This window comes from Rhinolophus ferrumequinum, chromosome 8 (genome assembly GCF_004115265.2).
Source record: "Rhinolophus ferrumequinum isolate MPI-CBG mRhiFer1 chromosome 8, mRhiFer1_v1.p, whole genome shotgun sequence".
NCBI lineage: Eukaryota > Metazoa > Chordata > Mammalia > Chiroptera > Rhinolophidae > Rhinolophus > Rhinolophus ferrumequinum.
Genome location: NC_046291.1, coordinates 65105055 through 65132979, shown reverse-complemented (window position 1 = coordinate 65132979; position 27925 = coordinate 65105055). Strand labels below are relative to the sequence as shown.

Below are 27925 nucleotides of genomic sequence, written 5' to 3'. Positions count from 1 at the left end.
ATGATGTAGATTTTTTCTCATGAAACTTTTTTGGGATGTATATTCAACAGCCGTGATTGTTATAATTGTAATAAATCTGGATGAGAGGCTTGATATATTTTAACGTAAAAGATATTTTAAACTCTATTGTTTGGTACGCTGTTTATTCCATAACAAAATAAAGGGATTTTTTTTCTTGTCTTGATTACTGAAGTAGATTCTATAACAGCATGAAAAATCTAAAAACGGATCTGTGCTTCCAAAGGAATGTGAACCATTTTCCTAACCCAACAGTAGGGTTAGTAAAGGGGCACAGAGACTGCAAGAAACACACGACCAGTATGGTCTATTTGCCTAAAGAACTTTTTTTGTGTGATTCATCGGTAACATTCCTTCTTGCTCAGTGCAGAACTCAAGTGTTTTTCAGTGTCTGCTGTACTCTATTTTTTTTTTTTAAGGGAGCCATTTCTTATTAGTTGATATATAAGTGCAAGCTTGTTTAATTTCTTACTAAGCATGTTATCCATTCAGTTCCTTAACCTGACTTGTGTCTTTATGACGGGTGGGCATTTTCAGGAAAGAATGCTCCAAATTTTCACTGATAAGGGACATTTTATTTTATGCCTTTCAGAACTACCTTAAATTACATATATGGTAAACTAAGAAGGCAGAAATATATTTTTATTGAAAAATAAAGGTAGGATTTTACAACTTTAAACAAAAATCCATTAACATATCTAGGATGATAGAAAATATGTATTAATTTTGGTTTTAAAATAAAATGGAAAACAAGTTCACTTGCATGAACTAACTATAGTTCTTTATGATTTTTAATGGCATTTCTATGGAAAGCAAATACAATAGAAATCATTCCATTATGAATTAAATTGTTCATTTGCATTTAATGAATATAAATCTATTGTTAGCTCAGATGGGCTTCATTGATTTTTTGTAATTCTACAGTGAACCTCATGAAAATATGGGAAAAGGGTCAAATTTGTGACTCTGTAGTACCGATGTGCATTTTTGGAATGGCAGAAAACATAACTACATAATATAGAAGTTGCCTTGGAAACACCATTTAAAAAAAAATTGAGTCTTACATAACAAATGACTACTGTGAGCATGTATCCTTGTGTTGTTCTCGGGCCTTCTTCCCTTTCTGTATGTTTTCATTTTAGAGGATTTTGTGAAATAAATTCTTTAATTGGTTATGGTGTTGCATATTAAATTTAAAAAAGCAAATCTTGCACACCAAAAGGATTCATGTAACAGTGTTTGAGACAAACTTTTTTATAAACAAATAGAGCGTTTTAATTGGCTCCCTTTAAATGGTTGTTGACCTTATTTTCTCCTTTTTTTTTTTTTTTTTTGATGCCTTTTGCTTGCATTTCTTAAACTCTGATTTGAGCTTCTTGCAGCTCAGCCCTTCTCTGTGCCAACTCCTTCTTTGTCAAGCATCCAGGCTCCTGCCCTCCTTTGAGCCTGAGGAATGGTCCTGGGCTAACCTCTTTCTCAATCATCTGTAGCTGTGTGTTTGCTGCTAAAACGATGTAACTGACCTAAAGGTGCCCCAAAGAGACTGTGGGAAGCTTTTCCAAAGTACTATCTGACTTGAAGTTATATGAACTATTTCTTTCAATTTCTCTTTGTTTCCTGACTCTTTTTTTCTCTTTTGTCTTTATTGAAATATTCTCCCTTTGTTAAGAAATTTTTTTCCCCCATCTTTTGGGTTGGGCCCTTCTGGCTTGGAATTTCCTGGGGAAATTTATTGGAAATAGAACATGCCCTAAAGCAGCCTGGGTTTCTGATAGGGCGTGAAAGACAGGAACGAAGGTAGACATTGGATGCTATGCCAGCAGTGTGGGGTTATGCAGCTTTAGCTTCCTAATGAGCCACAGTCCAAAATTCGGGACATCCAGAATCTGAGCATTAATTATATTTCTAACTTTTCTGCTGATTTTTACTTGGTTTTTCCTTTTATCTTGTTTTCGATCAGAATACTTTCCTCAATGACTTCAAAAGAACCTTTTTGTTTGTCCTTTGGTATCCTGTTCAGTGTATCTATTTTTTATAACTATAGGTCATCATTGTTATTGTGTTTGTGGCTTAAAGATACATATTTTTATAATAGGGGAAGGGCTAGTAGAAGAAGATGATTAAATATTCTTTGAAAGTGTCTGCTGTTTTTTCAGGACGTGATATATCCACTTATTTCCATATTTCCATTGGGGTTATCTTTTGTGGGTAACCCTTGAGTTCACTTCCTATTTTAAAAATGTTTAAAGCAACCAAAAAAGACAATTAATTTTTCGTTTATGGACTAGGGCTTCTCTGTTTTCAGAGAGGTTGATGGGCCTCTGATGTTGACTATTTTGTTCACCTATGTCTGACAGCTTTCAAAAAGCATGTTTGAGGGCTAGCTGTATGTTTCTGTAGGGATCACATGCTGCTGTGTGAGGTGAATGTGTGTAGAATGAAGTGCCTCTGCTTGTGACTCATGTGGAGATGGAACTGGCAACCTTGGTGTTAGTAGCAATGTGCTCTAACCAACTGAGCTAACTGGACACCCCTCGTTTGTAGTTTTGATACCGTTAAATCAACCTTGAGAAAGAGAAAGTAGGAAGCACATGGTGTGCTTTAATTGTTACTGTGTAAGCACTTTATCAACGTATACTTGGTGTGCCTGAATCATGATGTACTTTCTTGTAGAAAAGTATACAAAACATTTGATATCACATCGATTGGAATAATAAAGGGTTTGCTTTGTTGAAACATGTCTAGTGCAAAGCACCTGGAAATCTTGACTTTTATAGTTAAAACTGGGCTGCTGGGCCGGAAGGTACTTTTAAGCTCACTCCCTCGTCCTCCATTTTTCGGTGGACTGCTGCCAAGTTCCATGGTTACATAGGACTTCCCCTTATGAGGTTCGGCACCCTTATTTTGTAAGATTCACATACCTTTCTCACATTAGTCATTGTGTGCAAGTAGATCTTGAGGCCTGTCCCTTCGAGTTGTGCCTTCTGTAGGTTTGATAGAACATCATGACTCATACTAGATGAGGGGGTGGTTTTCCAGGCACAGCTACAAGGTGAGTGATTGCACAATTGAAGTGTACAGAGCTTCTTGCTATCTTTGAACCTGCATATGCTTAAGTGAAGGGCTTTAGTGAAGTAGCACATGCCATATCTAGATTCCATCCTGGGATTTTATGTTTTAAATTCCTTCTTCGTATGGGTTTCTCAGGGTAGGATAATCATAGTGGCATGGAATGCCTTTATATCCTGCTAGAAAACACAGGTCTCAAGGACTGCAAGGCTTATGGTTAAAATTACTCTTCTGAAAATCATCTTTGAGCTATCCTTCCTTCCCCCACCCCTCTTCGCACACACACTGGTCACTCTTGTAAGGGATGCTTACATCTGTGCTGGCATAAGACTCAAAACCCTGAGAAGTCCTGTTTTTTCCTAAGTTAATGGAGAACGCAGAGCTTGGAAAGAAAATTGCTATTTCTACACAAGAGGCCAGAGGATAGGAGAATTCTTGTACAAGTGCAGGCCCTGAGTGGATATCTACAGAGGAGTGATGAGTCCATTTGGATGGATTTTTATTTTTGCTAAATTAAGAGAGAAGCTAGGCCTGTAAGAGAGGGAGAGGGGTTTGAAGACTCTTATTTTGAGAATTCAAGGGCCAGGAAGTGTGCTTTCGTTCTGGAATAAATTTGCTTGTGGGGACTCTCAGCCTTTTACAGTGGTGGTTATTTCTTGTTTTTAAGTCTAAAATGTGTGGCTAAGTCACTCAAATGCATGATTTAGCTAGGAGAGTATTCTAGCCTCTGAATGAGGGGAGGCAGACAGGGCGAGCATTCAGGGACTATTTGAAATAGTATCTTGAGTGGTTGTTCTCATTATTGAAGTCACTCTGTTTATAATAGGAGTCCTCAAAGGACACCTAAGAATTCAGACGAGCCAGGTAAGTTGTAGGGTTAGCTAAAATCGTGGATCAGCAGACTTTGAGACGTGGCAAACCCAGTTTTTGTTTGCTAAAAAGTAAGTACATTCTATTGTGTAGTTGTTATATCTGTTGGCTCTAGGCAGAAGATTCCCCAAACCTTACCTTTAGTTCTGACTACTGTTGTGATTTGAGACCCACCTGTCCATCTGGTTGCTGTTTTCTCTAAGTAGGTGTTCTGTCAAGCTCTCAAATTTCCTTAATTCCAAACTAAACTCTTCTTCTCCCTTAAACCTGCTTCTCTTCCTAAATCTTAATGTTGTGTTGCGGCCAGTCCCCAGCTCCTCAGGCTAAAACTCCTGGTAGTGTTCTGCTTCCTTCTCTAATCAGTTGTCAGGTCCTGTCATGGTCTCTAATTGGGTACTGTCATTAGAGATATCTGCAAAGCATCAATCTCTGCATTTACACTTTTCAGTGTTGTCCTAAAGCGGGCTCTCATCCTGTCATCTGGGACAGTTTCATTGCCTTCCAATTGGCCTTTCTGTCTTCATCAGAAGCTACAACACAAAAATCTACTTGAACATTCTTTGTAAAGTGTGGGATGAAGCATCCTGCTTCCTTCCTCTGCAGCCTTACTTCCCTATTGCCAGCAGACTATCATAGAAATATCTTATTTCACACATAGCAGAGTTTTCTTGTGTCTTGCCCTGGACTTCTTAAACTCCATTTCCAACTGAATGTCTTCAGCCAAACCAGATAACTACTTGTATGCCTCCCGAGTGTTACCGTGTGATGCTCCTCTCTCTCCAGATCTTCTTTCTGTATCCAGACCTGCCCCTACTCACTCCCCTGCAAATCCTTTTCTTTCTTCAAGACCTTCTCAAGTATCCTGTTTTCTTTGAAGCCGCCTTTAATTCTTTTAGTTATAATTAATTTCTCATTTTACTACGAAGGTATGGCATCTTCCTTTCTTTTCTATCAGAGTATGTATGTATGTACTATGTATGTACAGATGGTGGCAAAAGTATGCACATTTTAAGAAAGGAAAACTATTAAAATTGTCATACTCCATATGTACCGATAAAAAAGATGATTTCAACTCACGTTTGACTTCTGCAATTACAAAAGGTGCTCAAAGTGGTTACCATCAGCGACCAGATACTCTTCTGATTACGGCCAACTACTGCTTGAGCAACGTTAACCGAAGTGTCTACTTGTAATACATTTTTTTGGAACCCCTGGTATTTCTTCTGTTTTTCTCTTTTATCTGTCTCTATGCTCTATGTTTAGAGCATAAAAGATGAATTGAAGCCTGAATTTATTGTGGCATCTTGGCTCGATAGTCTACTGATTCTTTCTCAATTTGATATTGTTTTGGTTTAGGAAATAATATAATTTAACAATCTGCTTTATTTAGAAACCCTCTCAGCCCTTCCAGTGATTTTGAAGGATCCCATATCACAGAAATTCAGGTGAAATGTAGTCACTTTCCATATAGTGATTTCATTCTTTTTTTGAGGGCATCATAATTCAGTACTTGAGTTAGAAAACAAAACAGGAGAAATGGCATCTAACTTTTCTGTATCCTATATATTCTGGTTGATGAAAATGGTATCAGATAGTGCTTTACCATCATCCCACCTCCATTCTAGCTACTCTCCTTTCCTTTGGCTATATATATGTGTGTGTGTGTGTGTGTGTGTATATATATATACACATATATATATATATATATATGTATGTATATATATATATTTAAGAAATTTTATTGGGGAAGAGGAAGAGGACTTTATCGGGCAACAGTGTGTACATCCAGGACTTTTTCCAAGTCAAGTTGTTGTCCTTTCAATCTTAGTTGTGGAGGGTGCAGCTCAAATCCAGGTCCAGTTGCCGTTGAGAAGTCAAATCGGCAACCTTGTGGTTGAGAGCCCACTGGCCCATGTGGGAATCGAACTGGCAGCCTTCGGCATTAGGAGCATGGAGCTCCAACCACCTGAGCCACCAGGCCGGCCCCCTCTTTTGGCTATAACTTAAATTAATTTTCTTCCAGCTTTGTTGAGATATAATTGACTTACAACATTGTATTAGTTTAAGTTGTAACCATAATGATTTTATGGATATATAAATATATACATATATATATATATATATATACACACACACATATAAAATTATCACAATAAGTTTAGTTAATATCCATCACCTCACATAATTATAATATTTTTTTCTCGTGATGAGAACTTTTAAGATTTCTTCCCTTAACAATTTTCAAATATATAATTACTGAGTTGTACTGCAGTTACTAGGTTATATATTGTATCCCCAGAACTTATTTATCTTATAACTGGAAGTTTGTACCTTTTGACTACCTTTACCCATTTTCCTCACCTTCCATCCCCTGCCTCTGTTAACACTGATCTTAGTTTCCATGAATTGGGTTTTTTTAGATTATACATATAAGTGAGATCATACAGTAGTTGTATGTTTCCATATCTGGCTTATTTCAGTTAGCAAATGCCCTCATGGTCCATCCATGTTGTTGCAAATGACATGGTTTCCTTCTTATTTTACGGTTGAATAATATTTATATATGTGTGTGTGTATATATATATATATATATATATATATGTACATATATATATATAAATAAATGATTTTCTTTATTCATTCCTCTGTTGATGGACACTTGGGTTGTTTCCATGCCTTGGCTATTGTATATAATGCTACAATGATCATGGGGGTGCAGATAGCTTTTTGAGATAGTGATTTTGTTTCCTTTGGATATATACCCAGAAGTGGGATTGCTGGTAGTTCTTTTTTAATTACTTGAGGAACCTCCATACTGTTTCCATAGTGGTTGTATGAATTCATATTGCTATCAACAATGCTCAAGGGTTCCCTTTTCTTCATATCCTAGACAATACTTGTTATCTCTTGTTTTTGTGTGTGAGGTGATATCTCATTGTGGTTTTGATTTGCATTTCCTTGATGATGCGTAATGCTGAGAATCTTTTCATGCGCTTATTGGCCATTTGTTTGTCTTCTTTGGAATAATGCTATTCAGTCCCTCTGCCCATTTTTCAATTGGATTTGTGTTTGATTTTTGTTATTGAGTTGTGTGAGTTCTTTATATATTTTGGATATTAATTCATTATCAGATAATGATTTACAAATATTTTATCCCATTTCGTAGGTTGCTTTTTCATTTTGGTGTTTTTCTTTTTTGTGCAGAAGCTTTTTAGTTTGATGCAGTCCCACTTGTTTATTTTTGCTTTTGTTGCCTTTGCTTTTTATGTAAAATACAAAACATTAACACCAAGACCAATGTCAAGGAGCTTGTCTTCTATGTTTTCTTCTAGGAGTTTTATGGTTTCAGATCTTACGTTTAATTCTTTCATCCACTTTGAGTTAATTTTTGTGTATAAGATAATGTTCCAGTTTCAATCTTTGCATGTATCTGTCCAGTTTTCCTATCACCATTTATTGAAGAGACTGTCCTTTCCCCATTGTATGTTCTTGTCTTCTTTATCAAAAATTAATTGACCATATATTTGTGAATTTATTTCTGAGCTCTCTTCTGTTTCATTGATCTGTATATATGTTTTTATACTAATACCATACTGTTTTGATGAGTATAGCTTTATAATATAGTGTGCAATCAGGAATTGTGATGCCTCCAGCTTTGTTCTTCTTTCTCAAGGTTGCTTTGGCTATTGAGGGTCTTTTGTATATTAGAGTATTAATAACAACATAGCACAATAAGACAGAGTTACAAGACAGACTTTGATATTTAATCCTCCAAATTGATTGTAATGACCTTGAGAGCAGCTAATAAACTCATAGATATATTTAGTTGAACACCTTTTTATTTAGGGTTTTGTTTAGTTGGGCTGGTGTTCTCCTCCCAAGAATTAGAGGGCTGGAATAAATGCAGGAGTCACTCCTGACTTAATGTGTTTGTGATTTAATTCATAGGCTATTAAACATGAATATCAAGCTATGATAATTAAGCTCATTTTATTTTTGGATGATTTTTCTACCTCCAGTTTTCTTACACTTTTAGTTGCAAAAGGTAAAGATTCATTGATGTTTTTGTTCCCCTTCTTGGCTAAATTACTGGCTGCAGCTTTTACTTAGAAGAAAACAATCTTTTCTTCTCGTAATCATTGTGAAAACTTTTCTCCTTGTAATGTAATGTAAATGGATACATGTAGTCCACAGCATATGGTTTATGTCCGGTTTTAAATTTCTTTCAATATTAAAACAGTTCTTACATTATCTGGCAGAAGGTTACTAGTAGATATTTTACCAGAAACTTCTTCACTGCCTTAGCCAAACCCTAATGCCAAGGGACTGTACACTCTGGGTGAATGCTGGACAATAGGGCCTTCTTTTGGGAATATGAGCAAAATATGGTGTGGCTCTTGGGGAGAAGTTGCCTTTTGAGAAGAAAGGCAGGGCAGAACTACCCAGTGCTGAAGAGCATAGACTATGTTGTGGTTTTGTCACTTACTAGGGAGTGACCTTGGGCAAATCCCCTACTGCATGAAATTAGGATGTTGTGAGGTTAATATGAGCTGATGTATATAAAGAATTAAAAACATTGTACCTATTACTTAGCAAAGACTCAATAAATAACAATAGTCATTATAAAATTAATAATAATAATGATTATCTTAAAAGAGCCAGGTGACATTCACTGATTCTGTGCTTTGTTTTTGAATTCCTGTAACAGTGATTTGTTCATGACAACCAGCTAGATGACCTTATGGATGAATTTGATCACAATAGAAATAATGATCCCTTAAGCATAGGTTATTTTATGAAATTATTGAAAAGAGAAACTCTTTATTGATTATAGTCAATATTATCGCAAACTGTGCAAAATGATATAGTAATGCAGTTTTTCATTAGCATTAGTGGCTCATTGAGAAAACCTATGAAAATATCCCCCTTAGCAAGTTTCTGTTTCAGACAAATGAAACTGAAGCAATATAATAAGGTGAGCAAGAAATACAGGGACCTAGACAATTGGAAAAACTAGTTCCAAACTCCACTGCTGTGACATTGCCATTGACCGTTGTGTCACATCACTCAATTGGCCATGTTGATGTGTGCTATCCTTTGTGAGGTCATCAATGCATTATCAACTAGACAGAAGCAATGATAGCAAGCTAAGGTCAGTCAGCTAGAAACACATCCAAGGGACCAGCAGGCTGCTGTCTATATGGGGAAGGCACATGTGCAAGTTAGGTAAATAGCACTAGGTCTCTATTTCCTGTCCCTGATTGTCAGAGGAACCTCGTTGTTAGTCCTGGAGATCGCATGCTGTCTCTGGGCTGCTCGGGTTTCTATTGTGCCCCTAGGTACCCCTGCGAACATTACAATGGTTTTTACTATCAGAGCAACCTTGGACATTAGTCTTTGTTAGGGTTGACTGAATGATGAGTGGAGGTCCCTAGCCAGCATATACCAACTGTTTTGTGTAACTTGGGAGAGTGGAGATGGTTGACATAGAGAAGGGAGAGTGAAGAAGAGACCTCCAGCAGCAGAGACTATATGCATGTGAAATATTTTCTGGTGAGAATCTTAATAATGAAGATGAGTCTTAGAATTTAGAAGTTTGTCAGAAGGAATGAGATCAGAGTAAAAATAAAATTTTAAGAAATGCCAACTTTTATTTTAGTGTATAATTTATAGTATTCCAAAATGAATTTTCTGTAGAATCAGTTACCAACTGCACTGAAATTCTTTGATTTAGGATAGTTATGCTAATAGATTCTATCCATCCAATATGGACCCAAATATTTTAACTGTATTGTAATTTACATTGAGATACTATATATTCTTTACTATCCTAGGTTAAAACTGACTTCATATTAAAGACTTTCTTGAGTCATGAGATAGCTGTAGAGTATAAAGTGTGTTGTCAAGACAGGTCAGACAGGAAAATAGGGTAGTGGCTTCCCCGAAAGATGTGGGTGTGCCAGTTACTACTGAGAATGAAATGTGGGTAATAAGTCAGAATTTTTTTTTTAGATAATTATACAGTGTTAATCTTTTTTTGTTTAGCAGAATAAAAGCTGGTAAGAGGCTGTTTGGTGGAATTTTAATTTTTGTACGTTTTGTTTGTTTCTGAAAAAGTTAAAAAATATTTAAGTCCTCAAAAAATATCTAAAAATTCCACACATCTAATAGTAGAAATATATTTTTTTTTAAAGATGAGAAGATAGTCAAGAGCTGACACAAGGCAAGACTTTATTTAGGAATATGCAGGAGCACAAAAGAGCGCTTGATCTGGAGGGTTTTCCCTTGAAATTGTGGTGGTCACGCAACTCTATCTGGCTAACTTTTTTTTTTTTAAGTTCCCTTAATAAAAGGAATTATAGCAGTGTTGAACTGTCGCTTTGTGAAAGGATCAAGGCAAGGTTTCCTTTGACCTTTTATCTGTAAAGTGTCGACTCTTTTAGGGATAGAAATGTAAGTGTGTGGGCTTTGGGCTCTGGTAAGAACTTCATTAGGAAGGGGAAAACTCAGGAAGGGAGTTGAACCACAATTTGAATTAAACACTTGTCAAAGAACCTGAAGCCGGCATGAGCTTCATTGTCATGTTGAGTGACAGAAGACTTCTACCAGTTCTCCTGGTGGAGGGGATTAGCAGTTGAACAAATCTGCAAAGACAGCATGCAGTTTTGTCAGATAGGCAATGGCATTTCTTTTCACAGTTCTCTTGACTTTATACTGTTTAAATATCCTCAGTTGTCCCTTAATTTGCTTTTCTTTCTTCAATTCCTCTTGGAAGGTAACTTCTATATAGTCAGTTACATATCTAGATTTTTTTGTGTCTTGTTTTTCGATTGTGATATCCAAATTGGCATGTTTGTAACTTCCTTATTTTGTGTTCTTTTCTAGTTTAACATAGTTTTCATAACCTACAGTCTTTTTTTAATTATTGGAACGCTTATGCAATAAAAATTCCAATTAACTTTTTTGTTTCCGTTTTTTTTTTTTCTTTGTAGGCTAAGAAATGGCATTTAAAAAGGCAGTGAAAGGGACTATTCTTGCTGGAGGAGGTGCACTTGCAACTGTTCTAGGCCTCTCTCAGTTTGCTCATTACAGAAGGAAGCAAGTAAGTAATGGTACATGTGTTGATTATAATATGAAACTGAAATCTGTTAAAGAACTGTATATGGGGTGTGTGTATTCTAATGCTTTTATTGAGAAATTAGTGTCTCGGCTGGACCTGAAAGACACTAATTTAGAGCATTGCCTTAGTGATCCTTGAGAACTGTGTGTATCTCATTTTTTAAAAGTAAGTTCCTTTATCAGAAAGCATTATATAATTTAGCCTCTGTTTTGGCTCTTTGGTTTGAAAAGACTGCTTCATTTCCGAGTGCCAGGGTTTGTTCATTTAGACTTTCCTTGTCTAATTCATCCAAATGTCTGGACACCTTTTATGTTCCTGCCAAAAGTTTGTCTTATTAGAAGGCAGGCAGCTGAGAAAGGAAATGGAAAAGAAAGAGCCTATGTAAAAGGCCTGACTTTGAATCTTGGTTTTATTTCTTAAAGGTTTAGTTATTTATGTAGTGTTGCTTTGTATTTGGTAAAATTTTTATGGGGGAAAGCCATGAAAATGAGATTGGTATGAAGTTTCCAAATAATTTAAAATATTCAGTTTATTTTTTCTCCTTTACACTACAACTGTGCCTTCCCATAGTTCAAATTAATGTCAGGAAATAACTTTGGTGAATAAGGTTTTGTTCTTTTCAGGCTTGAAATGCTGGTAGCCACCTCAGTAGTTAGTATTAGTCCTCTATGTCTTTAAGGGCATTTTGTGATACCAGCTGGGTGGTGCATTCCCCATGAAAAGGTGGAGGTGAAGGAATTTGGGAAGCTGTTTGTCGCTGGGCTATCTATGAAGTACTCATTTTCTACATTTTTGTGAAAACCTTTAAGCCGTGGTTGTCTTGCACTGGTTATTTTGGTTACTTTGTGCTATAAGGCAGTGGACCAAGCCACTTGCTTGGAGTCCTGAATGGGAAATACCACTTTAAAAACACATACTAGGAAGAATCAATTTGCTGACTTACAGTTTTTTGTTTTGTTTTGTTTCAAGTAGCTCATTTTTAGTAGCTCTTTCTTCCGAAAGATGGACGATATTGAACAGGTTGTGCCTGTCTTTCATTCTTAACTGTGAGCACACTATCCTTAGTGTTTCCTCAGATATATATGAGAATGTTGTGGGTCTTACTAATTGACTAGCTTGTTATTGAAACTCATCTTTACCCCTTGATCATGCTTGATATACTCTTTCTTTTAAAATGTTGCATGGATTCCTTAAAAGTGAATGTGAAAAGACGTTACTTCTGTTGAAGCTATTTCAGAAGTGCAGTTCTGTTTGGGACTTGGGTCTTAATGGATTAGATTACTCCTTCCATCTTTGACCAGTGCTATCTGAAACGATACTGGAAAATGCCAAAGGTCACAACATCTAGTATGAAGAGCTGTTGCTAAATTTGTACATGGTTTATGACTGTTAACCACAGTAAGCATGTTCTACCTCAGAGTTTATAACTTAACTTTGTACCTGGGTAATACTGGCTTTTTTTTCTTTTCTCTTTAATCTCAAAGAATAGAATAAATAGAATAAATGGTTAATACTGCCTCCAATCAATCCAGTTAGGGACAAATTTTAGTTAGTAAAACCAAGGCAAACAGGGTCTGATTTCTGGGTCATTGTGTCATTATTTTCCTTCCAATGTTAGATATCCTGACCACCCTAATAACCAAAATGAAACAGGTACCAGCAGTTCGAGTCGTTTATAATTTTAAGCTGACAAGTGTTTTTGAGAAAAATCACCATAGGCATATTCAATCACTGAATTGCATAAGATTTACCTGTAAGTGTGTGCACTCTTTTGTGGTGATTCCTGTCCCTTTAAGCCACTGCCATAAGCATGTTTCTGGTAACAGTTTGAGATATAGCCATAGGGATTGGGAAAAAAAGGGGGGCACAATGAGGATTAGGGGGAGGAAACCAACTCTTTTGAGCCATTGACATAAAAGGACCACAGGCCTCAGCTGTCCTCTCTCAGAAAAAAATCTGCCAATCAGAACCATTCGGGGGGTGTGTGTGTGTGTGTGTGTGTGTGTGTGTGTAGGGGGGGGAGCATTTTCCTGACTTCAGTAGTGAAGAAAAATCTGCCCCTTGACACCCATTATTTGGCTACATTTTATAGAAGTGTGTGGCCTTAAATGTGACTAGGCATGCTCCATCTTTCCACAGAGCAATGCTTAAAGTACTGGCTTGTATTTTTATATTTTTTCATTTTCTAAGGTTCCAACCGATGAACCCTCCTCCTTTAAGAAGAAATTGGTGTTGAAAGCCCAAGATGCTGATATACATGAAAGCCGTCTCTGCACTTTAAGTTCAGGCACATTTTGCTGGTGTTCCTGTACCCGCAGCTCCCTCTCCCCGGCCCCTAGCTTTTGCTCATTTGATATTTGCAGTACAATCTTCCTTCCGAAAACACAGTTAAGGGTTGTATTCTAAATATAAATGGGTTCATTTTAAAAGTTGATCAATTGTTAGGGTGGCCAGTTAGCTCAGTTGGTTAGAGCGTGGTACTAATAACAGCAAGGTTGCTAATTCTATCCCTGCATGGGCTACTGTGAGCTGCGCCCTCCTTTAAAAACAAACAAACAAAAAACAAACAAACAAACAAAAAAAACAAAGTTGGTGAATTGTTAAAACATGTTTGGTGATGGGATAGTGCTATACGTGTTTGGGTGTCAGGTCATCTCACAAAAACCTTTAAAATAAATTCTATAGTTAAATTAGCTTGCATTTGCTAGGAAGGATGGAAGGAAAACTATTATGGAAGGAAAACTATTATGTATACTCTTCTGATTAATTATACATAAAACACAAGGAAATTGAATAAGATGTGGTTCACTTATCTTTTACCCAGTTGCTTGAATAGGTAAGGAAAGAGAGACATTTGTGGAAACACTGGCCTTTCTGGGGGCAGGTTGAGGGTCAAAGGTGATAGCAGTGAGTTTTTTTTGTCTCACTTTACATGTGGCTTTTCTTCATACGAGCATATTATTAACATTTATATTATGTTTTCAATGGTGAATAGCAGCCACCATTAACCAAGTGAAGTCTTGTATACACACACACACACAAAACGGGGGTGCCAAAAAATGTATACAAGTGGACACTTTGGTCAAGGTTGCTCAAGCAGTAGTTTGCCATAATCACAAGTGTCTAGACGCTGATGGTAACCACTTTGAGCACCTCTTGTAATTGCAGAAGTAAAGTGTGACTTGTATTCACCTTTTGTTATCGGTATATATTGAGTATTGCAATTTTAATACAGTTTTCCTTTCTTAAAATATGTATACATTGAGATAAAGTCAGATTTAGAAGGGATGGAGATCATGGTCTAAAGAGAGATGATGATGATGATGATGATGATGATGATGATGATGATGATGATGATTATTATTTTCTTTAGGAGCTAGGCAATGTAAATCTTCAATTCCAGTGAGGAAGAAGATGGGGAAAGGAGAGGGATGTTCGTTAACTTTTGACGGTGTCCACTGGCAGGGAAGGAGGTTTGTGGCCACAGTGTAGCCTCATTCCAGGTCCCGTTCAGTTACACATGTAGGGCTGTTTTGAGTGGTCTTGGAGAGACTTCCTGTTCATTTCATTTCCCCCCTTTTATTTCCTTGCCCACAAATAGGTGACTAAGTTTCCACAAAGGCTTCTTGATTTTTCCTCTCCCCAAGCCTGTCATATGCTAAGGAACTGGAGGGTGAGCAGTGAGTTATACATATCCTAGCAGGGATGTAGCTAGGGTCCCACCAGGGATGTAGCAAGAAAACACCTCTGCAATGGTGTGCAGATGCAAGAGCAAGGTATTTGACACTTCCTATCTAGTATAGGTCTGTTTAATATTAAACTTTTAATGGGAAGGGACTTAGAAGACATCCAGTCTTCCTCTAAGGACAGGATGATCTTCTAGTGATTCCTTAATACCTAGAGAAAGGAAAGTATCACTTCATGGAGACCCTCCTTTTCTAATTCCAAGCTGGTAGGAAAATGGAGTAGATGAAGAGTAGTTTAAATTAGGAGAGAGGGCCTTGATTATTTTAAGCCAGTAAAATGTAGTGAGAGGCAGAAGCAGAGAGAGTAGGCTGCATTGAGGGTTCCTTAGGTGGGTGGAAAGAATCGGGGTGGACGGGGAGAGAAGGGAAGCAAAACTAGGGTGGGAGTGCAAAGACTTCACTGAGTGCTGCCTCAGGCTTTTTTGTCTTTTCAGAATAGATCAAGGGCATTTTTTGAAACATTTATTTCATACCTTCTAGGTCCTAACTGGAAACCTTGGTGTGATAGTGTGGGTTTCTTTTTAACCCTAGTGGTATGGTTGATGTAACAAAGATCTATTGAGGTCTGAGGGTAGGCCCTCTCACGTAACACGCTAGGTTTGTTCCTTCCATTACCCACTGTGAAGGTGTAGTGGGCTTTGTGAACCAACTTTGGATGGAGCCTGAGAACCACTCAGAGCTTACTCAAAGCCCGGATGTGAAAATCTTTTTTTTTTCTTTTGCACCACACGTAGGCAGAGAATGGGCTTCAGAGTATGGAACTCAAGGTTTGTTTTCAGTGTGAGGAGAGGTATTATTAGAATCAAGGAGTTGAGACATTCTCATTGATGTTTTATTCCTGAGCTACATACCAGAAAGGACCTGAGCATGGTCTTTGGAGCAGTCTTTACAGGCTGCCTGCATCCAACACATAGCTCTACTTCTTAAGAGCTAAATGACCGTGGACAAATTTCTTACATTCTCTAGGCTTCATTCCCTCTGCCCTCATCTGTAAAATGGGGAGAAAAGTGGTACAGTAAATCCTTACTTAACGACTTTCTTGGGCTCTGTGACTGTAAGCAAAATGACGTATAAGAAAACTAATTTTACCGTAAACTAATTAATATAAACAAGAGTTAAATTCCTATGGATAGATAGGTCTTGAGAATATCATACTAAGCAAAATAAGTCAGCTGGAAAAGGACAACAACCATGTAATTTCACTCATATATAAAACAGAAAGCAACAATCGAAGAAACAAAACAAACTCATAGACACAGACAACAGTGTGAGAGTTACCAGAGGAGAAAGGGGGTAAGGGAGGAAGAAGAGGGTAAAGGGGTCAAATATATGGTGACAGGAGACCAGACATTGGGTGATGAGCACAAAGTGCAATATACAGATGATGTATTACAGAATTGTACACTTGAAACTTATATAGTCTTATTAATCAATGTCACCCTAATAAATTAAAAAAGAGTTAAGTTCTGTGGCATCTCATCAACATTATTACAAAATGACAGAGTGGGGGGCCCCCTGTACTTCCCTCATAGGATTATTGAAGAGCAGTAAAGCCTGGAAGAGTTCCTGGAACATAGTAAGCTTACAAAAGGTATTAGCTATTATTAGATTCCCAGTGATATGAATATATAGTGTAGTGAGCAAGAAAATTGCTCTTGTCACTGGAGATTCTTGCATTCAGGGACACCTTGTTAAGACTTTGAGGTTAGTAGCAAATGGTAAGTCCTTTATCTAAACTTGTGGGAGAATGGCTAGAAAACAGCTATACAAACACCCTTCTGTTTTCTCCTTACTTCCTGTTCTGAAATGAGCTAATAACAAGGTGGACAACTCCAATTATTGACTTAAACTTTTTTGCTGTTGTAAGTAATAAATCTCTTGAAGTTCCCACTGTTTCTTTTCTTTTTCTATTTAGGCTTATATGAGTTATGGCAGACTTGATTTATATAGTTTACATGTTCCTAAAAAGTTATTTGATATAGTCTTTGATTAATTAATTAACATATAGTACACTGGTATTTATTGGAATCTATAGTGAAATATTTTTTAAAAATACTTAAAAAAAGCTCTAACTTTTTTTGGAAAATTAGAATTTTTATATATTATTTTAGCTTGAAGTAGAATGCAATTAAACTTACTTTTTCACAAAGTCAATGATGTCGTAATAGTTGTTAATGACAGGATCTTTGTGTTTTGCAAAATAGTCTCTCACTTTGTAAGAGACAGCGATTCACTACACGTTGAGGGCTTACTAAATTCACTTTGCTTTATGTATTAATTAATATAGTTCACTCTGTGGGAACATGAACAAAATGATAGTGGTGATGTGTAGGAGAGTTGAATTAAAGCTAAACTTATACTATCTTGTTAACATCAAAACTGATGAAGAAAAGTACTTATGCTAATGAGAAGCAACTTGATGCATAATTAAAATGCATAGGAATTTTGAGAACATTGTTTTAGTTTCAGTCAGTCTCTCCCTCTCAATACATTATTTGTAAGAGAATCTAATAAGCCAGGGCCTTTTGGTTGGTAGTACCAATGACTCGAAATTAAAAAGATTGACAAAGTAACAAAAAACAGAATGATCATATCAGTCAAAGTAAGATCTACTTTGGGATTTATTTCAATGGATACCCAGATGAAAAGATATTTTGCTTTCTGAATATGTTTTGATGCTACTAACAGCAAAGGTAGTATAAGTTTAGCTTGTATACAAGTGTGGCCAGGTTTTGGTGAGCTTACTATTGTGCACAGGTTATGAAAATTTTTAGAACTCTAGTTTCTTCATAAGGTGAAGACAATGTCACTTTACTCCCAATTTTTTTCCCCCTTAGTTGCTTAGCAGTAACTAAGTCAGTTTATAGAAGCCAGTGATCATAGTACCTGGCACGTAGCAGGTCTTTAATATCTATTGTACTTCTTTCTCTTCCTGTGAGATAGGACATGAAAATTTAAAATAGACTTAGCCGGTTAGGTATAATAAAGTATAACAGATTTTTTTAAATAGCTGAGCTTTTTGGTTGACATAATGTTGCTTTTATTAACATCTGGACAGAGAAACGGGTAGATGTTAGAGAAACTTGAAGTTCGGATGAATATCGATTGAAGAGAAACCAAAATCATAAGCACAACACCAAATGCTGGCCAGGAGGTGGAGCAACAGGGACTTTCATTCATTGCTGACTGGAATGCAATGGTACAGCTACTTTGGAAGACAGTGTGGAGGTTTCTTACAAAACGAAACATACTCTTACCATATGATCTGGTAATCACGCTCATTAAAATTTTTTACCCAAAGGAGCTGAAAATTTATGTCCACACAAAAACCTTCACACAGATGTTTACAGCAGCTTTCTTCATAATCCCCAAAACTGGTAAGCAATCAAACAGTCCCTCAGTTGGTGAATGGATAAGTACTGTGTTTCCCCGAAAATGAGATCTAGCCGGACCATCAGCTCTAATGTGTCTTTTGGAGCAAAAATTAATATAAGACCCAGTCTTATTTTACTATAATATAAGGCCGGGTCTTATATAATATAATATGATGTGATGTGATGTGATGTGATATAATATAAAATACTGGGTCTTATATTAATTTTTGCTCCAAAAGACGCATTAGAGTTGATTATCCGGCTAGGTCTTGTTTTCGGGGAACATGGTAAACTATGGTGCATCCAGACAATGGAATATTATTCAGCATTAAAAGACATAGTTCTCAAGCCGTGAAAAGGCATGGAGGAAACTTAAATGTGTATTACTAAGTGAAAGAAGCCTATATGAAAAAGCTATATCCTGTAGTAGTATAACTATATGGCATTCTGTAAAAGGCAAAACTATGGAGACAGTGAAAAGATCAGTGGTTGCCATGGGTTTGTGGGGGGAAATGAATAGGTGGAGCACAGAGGATTTTTAGGGCAACGAAACTGCTGTGTATGATATCTTAATGATGAATATATGTTATTAGTATATTTGTCTAAAACCATAGAATGTACAGCACCAAGAGTGAACCTTTAAGTAAATGATCGACTTCGGGTGATTATGATGTGTCAATGTCAGTTCATCCTCGGTGAAAAATGTGCCATTCTGGTGAGTGATGTTGATAGTGGGGGAGGCTGTGCAGGTTTGAGGGCAAGAGGTATATGGGAAATTTCTGGATTTTTCTCTCAATTTTTTGTAAACCTAAAATTGATCTAAAAAATATACAGCCTTTAAAAAATTAAAAAATATATACATAAAATCCTAAGCATAGCATCTAGGACATGAAGTCAATTAAGAAAATGTAAATGATAAGAATACCACTTAAGCATCACTCTTCAGTAGTATCTTTGATTGAATATAACTATATATATATTTTTAACACATTTAATAATATCTTTAAGAATGTAACCTGGTTCCTAAGCTAAAGCATAAAGTGGGTTGAAATTAGTATAACTCTTCCTGAGCAGTGATGTAGCTGAAATGATCATGTGACACATTTGCTTTCTGCTTAGCAGATTGCTTTTAACTTCATGAGTCAATTCAGGCTACCAGACTTGTTTGTTCTCTCTGAGTAAATAAGCTTCCATCTCCAGAGGCATTTTTCATAGGTTCATAAACAGCCTTTCTCTTAAAAAAAAAAAAATCTTACAAAGTGCTGTAACAGCACCTGTTCTTAAATAGTCTCCATTTTTGTTGATTTTACTGTTTAGGTGGAAACTATATTGTTAGCTACCATATGCAGAACGTGTATTTAGGAGGAGAAGGGACCAGTGGTTGAGTAATAGGGTTCTCGGTTCCACCTGCTTATAGAGCCATGAGCATCAGCATTCTGTGAAACATGAAGGGAGAAACATCTCCACACCGGGGTTTGGTGGGGCTTGCATGTCATGGTCTGTCCTTTTGGAGCTTTATCTCTATGGGTTTATTTTTCTATAAATGAGAGGGCCCCACCTCTTAGAGAAAGGTTTAGAACCATGTATGGAATACATACAAAGTAGGTGTCTTGGTTTTTGGTTATAGTGCTAAACAGGTCTCTTATTTGTGCATTAAGTGGAGTAAGCCGGACAATCAGCTCTAATGTGTCTTTTGGAGCAAAAATTAATGTAAGACCCAGTCTTATTTTACTATAATATAAGGCCGGGTCTTATATAATATAATATGATGTGATGTGATGTGATGTGATGTTTATTACTTGGTGTAAGAAACAACTCCCAAAGCTCGTGGCTTATCACAATGAAGGTTTATTTCTTCCTCACATTATAGTTCAGTGTGGATAAGTTGGGGACTTGTTTCTTGCAATTATTCAGGAACCTATATCCCTTTATTCTAGTGGCTCTGCCACATTATAGGGCTTTTTGATCCACTGGCTCATTTCTAGCCAACTGTAAGGGAGGTAGGCAGTGTGATCCAGTAGTGATCTCTGGAAGTCTCAAGAGAAAAAGTTTTCTTAAGCATCCAGCTCTTACATCTGTGTCCTGACTTTAGTTTCTAATGTAGTTGACAAATGAGCTATATTTCTTTTGATGAGAGTTTTATTGTAAGTTTATGCCAAAGACTCTTATTCATTTGCTTCTCTTGTCTAGAAACCTGTGTGTAGATTCCTGAAAGAACTGTTTTTTCTCCTAGAAACACAACTAAATATGTTCAGGCTGTCTGATAGCTAAAGCTTGATGAAGATTCAGAATACACTGTCTTTTCGATAAGGCCAGTTGAAACTATTCTTAACTACTCTATATGGTTAACTGTTTCTTCAGAGGCATGTTTCATTAAAGCACTAAAATTATGCAGACAGAGCTGGAAATGTTCTTTGAAGAGCATCCTATCATCTTCCTTATAATTTTGGTTTTTATTTAACACTTAGCTACCAAAGTGGGGCCATGGCAATATCTTTGAGTTCTAACTCACATCAGGCCTTCGAGGAGCTTGGGCTGCTATTTTACTGCTGGCATACAAAATCAGCGAGGTTAACTGCACTGCTATAGGTCACACAGTGAGTCAACGGCTGAGCTATGATTAGCGTTGACAGCTGGTGAGCTTCTAGGCTGTTGCTAACTGAGCAACATTGACATTCATTTTGATTTGACTTTGCATTTCATTTTCAACTATTTATTCCTTTTAAGGCCTCCTTAAGAAACTTGTTGTGGGACTGAGGAAACTTTCTCTAAGTGCTTTGGGGAGAGTCCTTTAGCTTCCCTCTCCCCATCTTCCTGCTTAGTGGTTAAATTGTGTTTATGCTAGTTAGAGTTCCTCTAGGTAGAGTTTTGCAAATTAAGAAGAAAATAGATGCTTTAGATAAGTTAGGCAGTATTAATTTTACTTGCCTTATTTTGCCCTTTGTGATTTTTCAACAAAGAAGATCTGAGATCTAGTTATAAGCTTGTGAATACAAAGAAAAGTTATAAATATATATATATATATATATCAAATATCAAATAGATATTTGATAAAATAATGCACAGAGAAATGGAAAGTGTGCATCACAAATTTGATCCTCAACTAAAATGTAGCCCAGGGCCATCTGGATTGTAAAGCTTGGAAGTGGTCATTTGGCTCATTGGGTCAATATTTTATTCACCTGAGAGGAATGGGGGACGAGAGAACCTTCTTTTAGTTCTGTAGCCGTTTCCAGATGTATGCATTAGGGAGGTTTCTAAGGAAAAGTGCTGTTTTATGGAACCCTGGGTGTCACCTTGACTGTCCAATGTGGCTAGCTACAGTTCAGCAGGTTCCCTAGGACTTCTGATTACACTGCTGCCATCAACAACTCCCTGCATTGCTGGTACCAGGAGGCTGGTGGATCTCTGGGCCTAGGTAACCCACACATAAAAGGCAAAGATGACAGCAGAGCTGAGGACATGTGATTTGGAGTCAACCTGGGGATCAAATTCTGATTCCCTCAGTTATTTTCCCGAGGAATAACAAAACTCAGTTTCTTCAGTGGTCAAAAGATGCCTCCCATCGGTGGTAATTGTGAGACCTACAGGAGCTAACATGTTAGCGTGTGTGGTCCAGCAGAGGCCAGGTAGGTGATAGTTCTGCGTCTTCTTCCCTCTCTGCCCTTCCTGATCTCAGGCTTCGTCTCTAGATCCTCTACTGCTCAGCACACTATTGGAATTGAAAAGCAGTATCAAGTTTAGACCTTTCCAAACACATATTCTATGTTTTTAAATTATGTATCTGAAAACCGATAAAACATCCCTGAAACCGCAGATCACATAGCCTATTATGATGTGAATTTCTTTGAAGATTTACACAGAGCCAAAGAGTTTTCCCTATTTTTCAGCTATAAAAAGTTTCATAATGATAATTATGATTGCCATTAAAAGAGTTTCTCTGTGATTTCTCAAACGAATCCCAGCCACTTAAAGGCTGGATAGCACCCTCAAGGTGAACTAGAGATCTATTCTCAGCCACTCCAAAAGGATGGACTCTTTGTTTTCTCTTGCCTGGTCCCCAATAGAGGCAACAGTCTACCCATTTGCATCTCTTCCTACAGAGTAATCATGAACCCCTCACTGAGTATGTTTATGTTGTGAAGTGTTGCTTTCTGTCATGTAAGTAGAAGAAAAACCATCACTGTTTAGAATCACAAAATGATTCAGGAGTGAAGGCCATTAAAACATCTTAAGATTCCCTGTAAAGGATGCTTGTTGCATTTTTCTTCCAGGAATATACAAACATAGTCAGTCTATTTCAGTGAGAACAAAACATGAAGCAATTTCCCCTAAATCTAACGGTTCCATTATCAATTGATTGAATCATATAATATGGGAGAGAATGAGAATGATAGTTGCAGTATGAAGTGATTTGCATGAAACCCTACTTTCTACTCCAATTATTACTCTACATGATTACAGGACAACGTGGTTGTTAATTGCCTGTGGTCTTTAAATATGCACTTCTTTCAGAAATAGACACTAATTATTAGATCTTGTTTTCGGTCTCACCCGAAGTTGCAAATGTCTAGGTTTTTTTTTTCTTCTTTTAATTTGCAAGTCTAATGGTACAGAGACATAGTAAAACTGATCTCATTCTGAATCCTGTTCTGTTCTCTGGATGTAAACTCTCAAAGATTATGAACTTGGCGTTCAATTCTATGTTGGTGTTCAGTGTGCCGCTCTCTTGACAAAAGCTGTATGTTTGCAATCAGAATGCTAGAGGAATTTTATCTTTTTAAAACGTAGATGAAAATTTGCTCACAAGTTAATTAAAAAAATTCTACTTTCCCATAGCCCATCATAATTAAATATAATCAGAAAAAACACGTTAAAATAATATTAAGTGTCAGATATTCTCCTTGTTCTATCAAAATAAGAATTTTTTATTGGGGAGCTGTGGTTAGAACTGTGCTAGGCAAAGGCAGTTTGCTTTGTGTCTTGGGCTCTCTTTCTTCTGGCATCAATGGTTGAATTAGGAAATAGATCCCGAATCCCGCAGTGCCTGGCTTGTCCTGTCTTCATGCCAGAGTTGGGAAACTTCTGCCTACAGGGGCCAGACTGGTAAAAGGAAGTGTGAGGCCAGTGAGTGGTGAACCTGGCCTACCTAACAAGAGCGCACGAGCCCTGCCTCCCGGGAGCACTGCTGTTCAGTTTCAGCAGATTTATTTCAGTTGGAATTCCTAATTGTTATCTGAAATATAGTAGTTTTAAAATATTGAATGGATAGCTCATGTTCTTAAGAAAGTAATGTGCTGACCAGTTCGCTAGTAGGTCTACTGGTTTTAGCACATGCTATTCCTACTCCCTTTCCTGGTATTGTCACCCAGCTAATGCCTATTAGTCTTTTTTGACCTGATTTAGCTCTCAGTTTTAGGAAACCTTTCAAGTTTGGATTGGGGGTGCTTCCTGTGGCTCTTTGTAGCCTCTTCTCTATCTTAAATCCACTAGTAGGCAATAGTATAATTTTCTCTCTATTTTTTTGTTTTGTCCTCCAGTGTGTAGAATCCTTGAGGGCCCCCAGTACATATTGATTGGATGAGTAAATGATCGTGGGTTAGGTGTCTTCTCAAGACACACAGATAGTTTGGTCTCTCAAGTGATTTAGAGTATGTTGCCTTTCCAAGGCTTCTACCAGAATCCCTGGATGAATCCTTTAATGGAGCCGATGTCCCAAATTCCTGTTTAATCAAATGGCCTTAGAAAGAAGGAGGGTGAGAATAGGGCAGGTCTGGGAAGATTTGAAGCACAAAGGTCTCTTTCCTTAGAGCATGCTGTTACTTACCACTGTTTTATTCCTGCTGCTTTTCTCTTCTTTATTTCCCTTCAGTCAACATATTCTGGGGAAGGTAGAGTGCAGATGTGTTTTTGTGACTCGAAGCCATATGAGTCTTTCTCTTGTCATAATTAGAAGTAGGGCCTTGGGCTATGTTTACTGCCTCTAAAATAAACTTGGTGCTTAGCTTCTCAGTTGCAACACTTTCCAGCTTTTATGAAAAAAATAAACAAAAATAAAATGTTATTTTAAATGTAGTGTCAGGAATTAAATAAATTGCTCTCAATAGTGCCATATATTTCAAGAAAAATTGTTTTGAAAGGACTGTTCAGCAGAACCTCCACAGCAAAACCATACCAAGAAAAAAAACTTCCTGCATTTGGCAACCAGTGATATCTCATCCTATTATAACTATTTAGTCCGTTTCTTATTTTTTTTTCTCAAATTATATGTAGTCAGTATGGTATAGCAATGTAAAAGTCTCTGTTGCCAGGCTGTGTAGGTTTAATTCCCAGCGCTACCATATACCAGCTATATAATCAGGGTCCAATTACTTATCTTCTGTGTCTCAGTTACTTCTATAAAATGGAGTTCTTTTTTTTCTTCCCCTTTCTTCCACCCTCCCCCCAATCTGGTTCAAGCTGTCGTTTCTCAGTCTAGTTGTGTAGGACACAGCTCCCTGGCCCATGCTGGGATTAGGAACCTTGCGCCCCTCCAACCGCTCCCACCCACGGAGGCAGTCCATCGCCAGTCGTGGGCCCCTCATGGCAGCACACGGTAGCCCACGGCAGTAAAATGGAGTTCTTAACAGTACATAACTCAGAGAGTTATTGTAAGGATTAAATGAGTAGAAAAAAGTAAAACCTTTATAATAGTGTCTGGCACCTAAGGCTGTATACATATTTACTTATTATTTTTTTTAAGTCAAGTTTATTGATGTGTAATCTGGGGTATAATTTACATGTCATAAAATTTACTCTTTATACTATACAGTTCTGTGAGTTTTAATAAGTATATACTGTCATGTAATTACCACCACAATCAAGATATAGATCATTTCTATCATCCTCAAAAGTTCTATTATAGTCAATTTTCTCCTCTCCCACCCCCTAAATCCTGACAATTAGTGATCTGTTTTCTGAGCCTATACATTTGTTTTTACAGAACGTCATATAAATTAAATCATGCCGTATGTAGACTTCTGAGTGTACCTTCTTTCACTTGGCACAGGGATTGGCAAACTTTTCTGTAAAGGGCCAAGGTATTACGTACATGTTTTAGTTTTGCAGGCCATGCATTCTCTGTTGCAACTACTCATTCTGTTGCAGTCATAGACTATACATGAGTGATTGGGTGTGACTGTGTTTGAATAAAACTTTGTTTATTAAGACAGGTGGCAGCCAGATTCGGGTGGAAAACCATAATTTGCCAAGCCACGACTTAGCATGATGCATTTGAAATTCATTCATGTTGTTGCATCTGTCAGTAGTTTGTTGTTTTTTATTGTCAGTTATTACTCCATTGCATAGAGATATGACAAGTTTGTTTAGTCATTCACCAGTTAAAGGATATTTGAGATCTTCCTAATTTTTGGCAATTATAAATAAAGCTGCTGTAAACTTGTGCCTCAAGGTTTTGTATTAACACAGGTTTCCAGTTCTCTTGAGTAATTACCTGGCGGGTGGGGGCGGGCATTGCTGGGTTGTATGCTACATGTATGTTTCACTTTATAAGAAACTCCCCAACTGTTTTCCAAAATGGCTGTATCGCTTTGTATTTCCACCAGCAGTGTGTTACATCCTCACCAGCACTTGATATTGTCTATTCTAAAAGACCGTGAAGAATCTTGGAAACTAGAGGAAAGGTACTTACCTTTAACCTAAATTAAATTGGAAGCTCTTGAGGATTTTACACATGGGAATGACATTAGTCGGGTTTTAAAATGATTACTCCAGCTGCAGTGTAGCGAATGACTTGGAAGGCAGCATGGTAAATGTGTGAAGACCTGGAGGAGACTATCACATTAGTGTAGGGAAAAGGGAAGATACGTTGATTTCAAAGGTGGCAGTGAAGATGAGGTGACTAGATGTGAGAAGTTTTTAGGAGGTGGAGTTGATAGAACTCAGTGATTGATTAGATATGAGACTTAAGTGAGTGGCTCTAGTTAGATGTGCAGTGGTACCTTTACTGAGATGGGGAGCACTGACAGGGAAAAGAGTTTGATGAGATAAAGTCATCAGGTCAATTTTGAGATGTATCTGAGATATCCAAATGGAGGTGCCAAGTAGTTAATTTGATATCTGGGTTCTGGAGTAGGGCAACAAAATTGGAATTAGTGTGTCATAAAATATCCCTAACAATATGAAGGTAGAAGAGATTCTTGAGAGAGAGACAGAATTTTTAGTGATCTGAAAAGAGTTACTAGGACAGACCCAAGAGGAACCTCAGTGTTTAATGTTGGGCAGTAGAGACACATCCAGAGGAAACTAGAAGAGAATGATTAAAAGAAGGGAGTGTGTGGGGGGGGTGGCGGGGGAGAGAGAGAGAGAGAGAGAGAGAGAGAGAGAGAGAGAGAGAGAGAGAGAGATACCTTAATTCAGAAGGTTGTCTCCCAGATGCCAAAGTGAGTGGACAGTTGTGCGTGTGCTGAGATGACAAGTAAAATGAGAGATGGAAAGTGCTCACTGGATTTAGCAGCACAGTGGACCATTAGCCTGTTTTGGTGGTGGTGGTGATGGTGTGTGTGACGTGATGTGAAAATGCACATTACAGTGAGTCGAGGTGTGTGTTGAGGAGAGAGTAGGCGGTAAGGCAGTCGGATACAGGTCTCTCGGAAGTTTTAGGGTGGTTGTTAGAAACATATATGAGATTTTTGTTTGTTTGTTTTTATTTTTATTTTTTAAAAACAAGACAGGTTATAGCACGCTGGTGAGAAGGATGAGGCAGGGGATGAAGACGAGGAGCAGTGTAGTCAGTGGAATGAGATGCGCACAAGGCATGAGAGATGTGCATCAAATCTAGCATTTTTGCTGAAAAAGAAATTCAGTTGAGTTTAATATTCATAGTTATGACCTGTTAGCAGAGTAGAATATGAGGCTTTCAGTATTACCAAGTTCTAATGAAGTATATCATTATATAGTCCTTACATTTATTTTTCAAGTATTTCTAGAAAACTTACCAAACAGAAAATGTCAGCAAAATTCTTTTGATGTGTGAAAACGCTCTGGCAGTTTAGTCACTTGTCAGTCTCATGTCCAAGTCCTGCCCATCTGGCATGGCCCAATTGATATCCTCAAATAAAAGACTCTCCCTCCCTCATCTGAATGGTCATAGACTGGTGCTTTTTTCTCTATTTTGGCATTTGTTCTTTTTACATACTTGTTATGTATATAAATACTGTATATCTGTGTGTGTATATATATATATTTTCTTCTCATTAAATGATGGAAGGCATAGACTGTGACTGAAAGATGTTATGTTCTCCACAGAACCTAGCGGTAACAAACTACATGTAGTTTGTTATATTAAATGTATGTAAATGTGAACACAGGGAAATGATTATTAGCAGGAGGGGTTATAGAAAGGAGAATAAGATTTTTGTGGCTTAGCATCCAAGTTAATAGCCTGAAAAATTATGTATGTGATTACAACCTTTTGTTTTTATGATAGTAAAGTAAGTTTTGAAAGTTCCCTTTTATGTGCTACGAAGGAATCAAATTCAACAACAACAGCAATAATAACTCTTTGATGATACTTGATAGGTGACCATACTTTACAGGTGACCATACTTTATAGGTGACCATACTTTACAGGTGAAATACTTTCATATTTCATTCTGACTGAGGACAACTCAGAGATGTAGAGATAGAAATATCACAGGGGCTTTGTCCCATCTTACAAATGAAGAAAC

The 27925-nt window shown here is 37.2% G+C and overlaps 1 protein-coding gene across 3 annotated transcripts in view; it reads left to right on the top strand.

Annotated features, from left to right (window-relative positions):
• The window catches only part of GPD2 (glycerol-3-phosphate dehydrogenase 2), a 134133-nt gene that overhangs the window by 21704 nt on the left and 84504 nt on the right, over positions 1-27925 (top strand). For all 3 annotated transcript variants that reach the window (XM_033112236.1, XM_033112235.1, XM_033112234.1), the window contains exon 2: positions 10950-11059. In XM_033112236.1, coding sequence (XP_032968127.1) covers positions 10958-11059 — 102 coding nt within the window. In that variant the 5' untranslated portion in view covers positions 10950-10957. The remainder of the gene's footprint in view (positions 1-10949; positions 11060-27925) is intronic.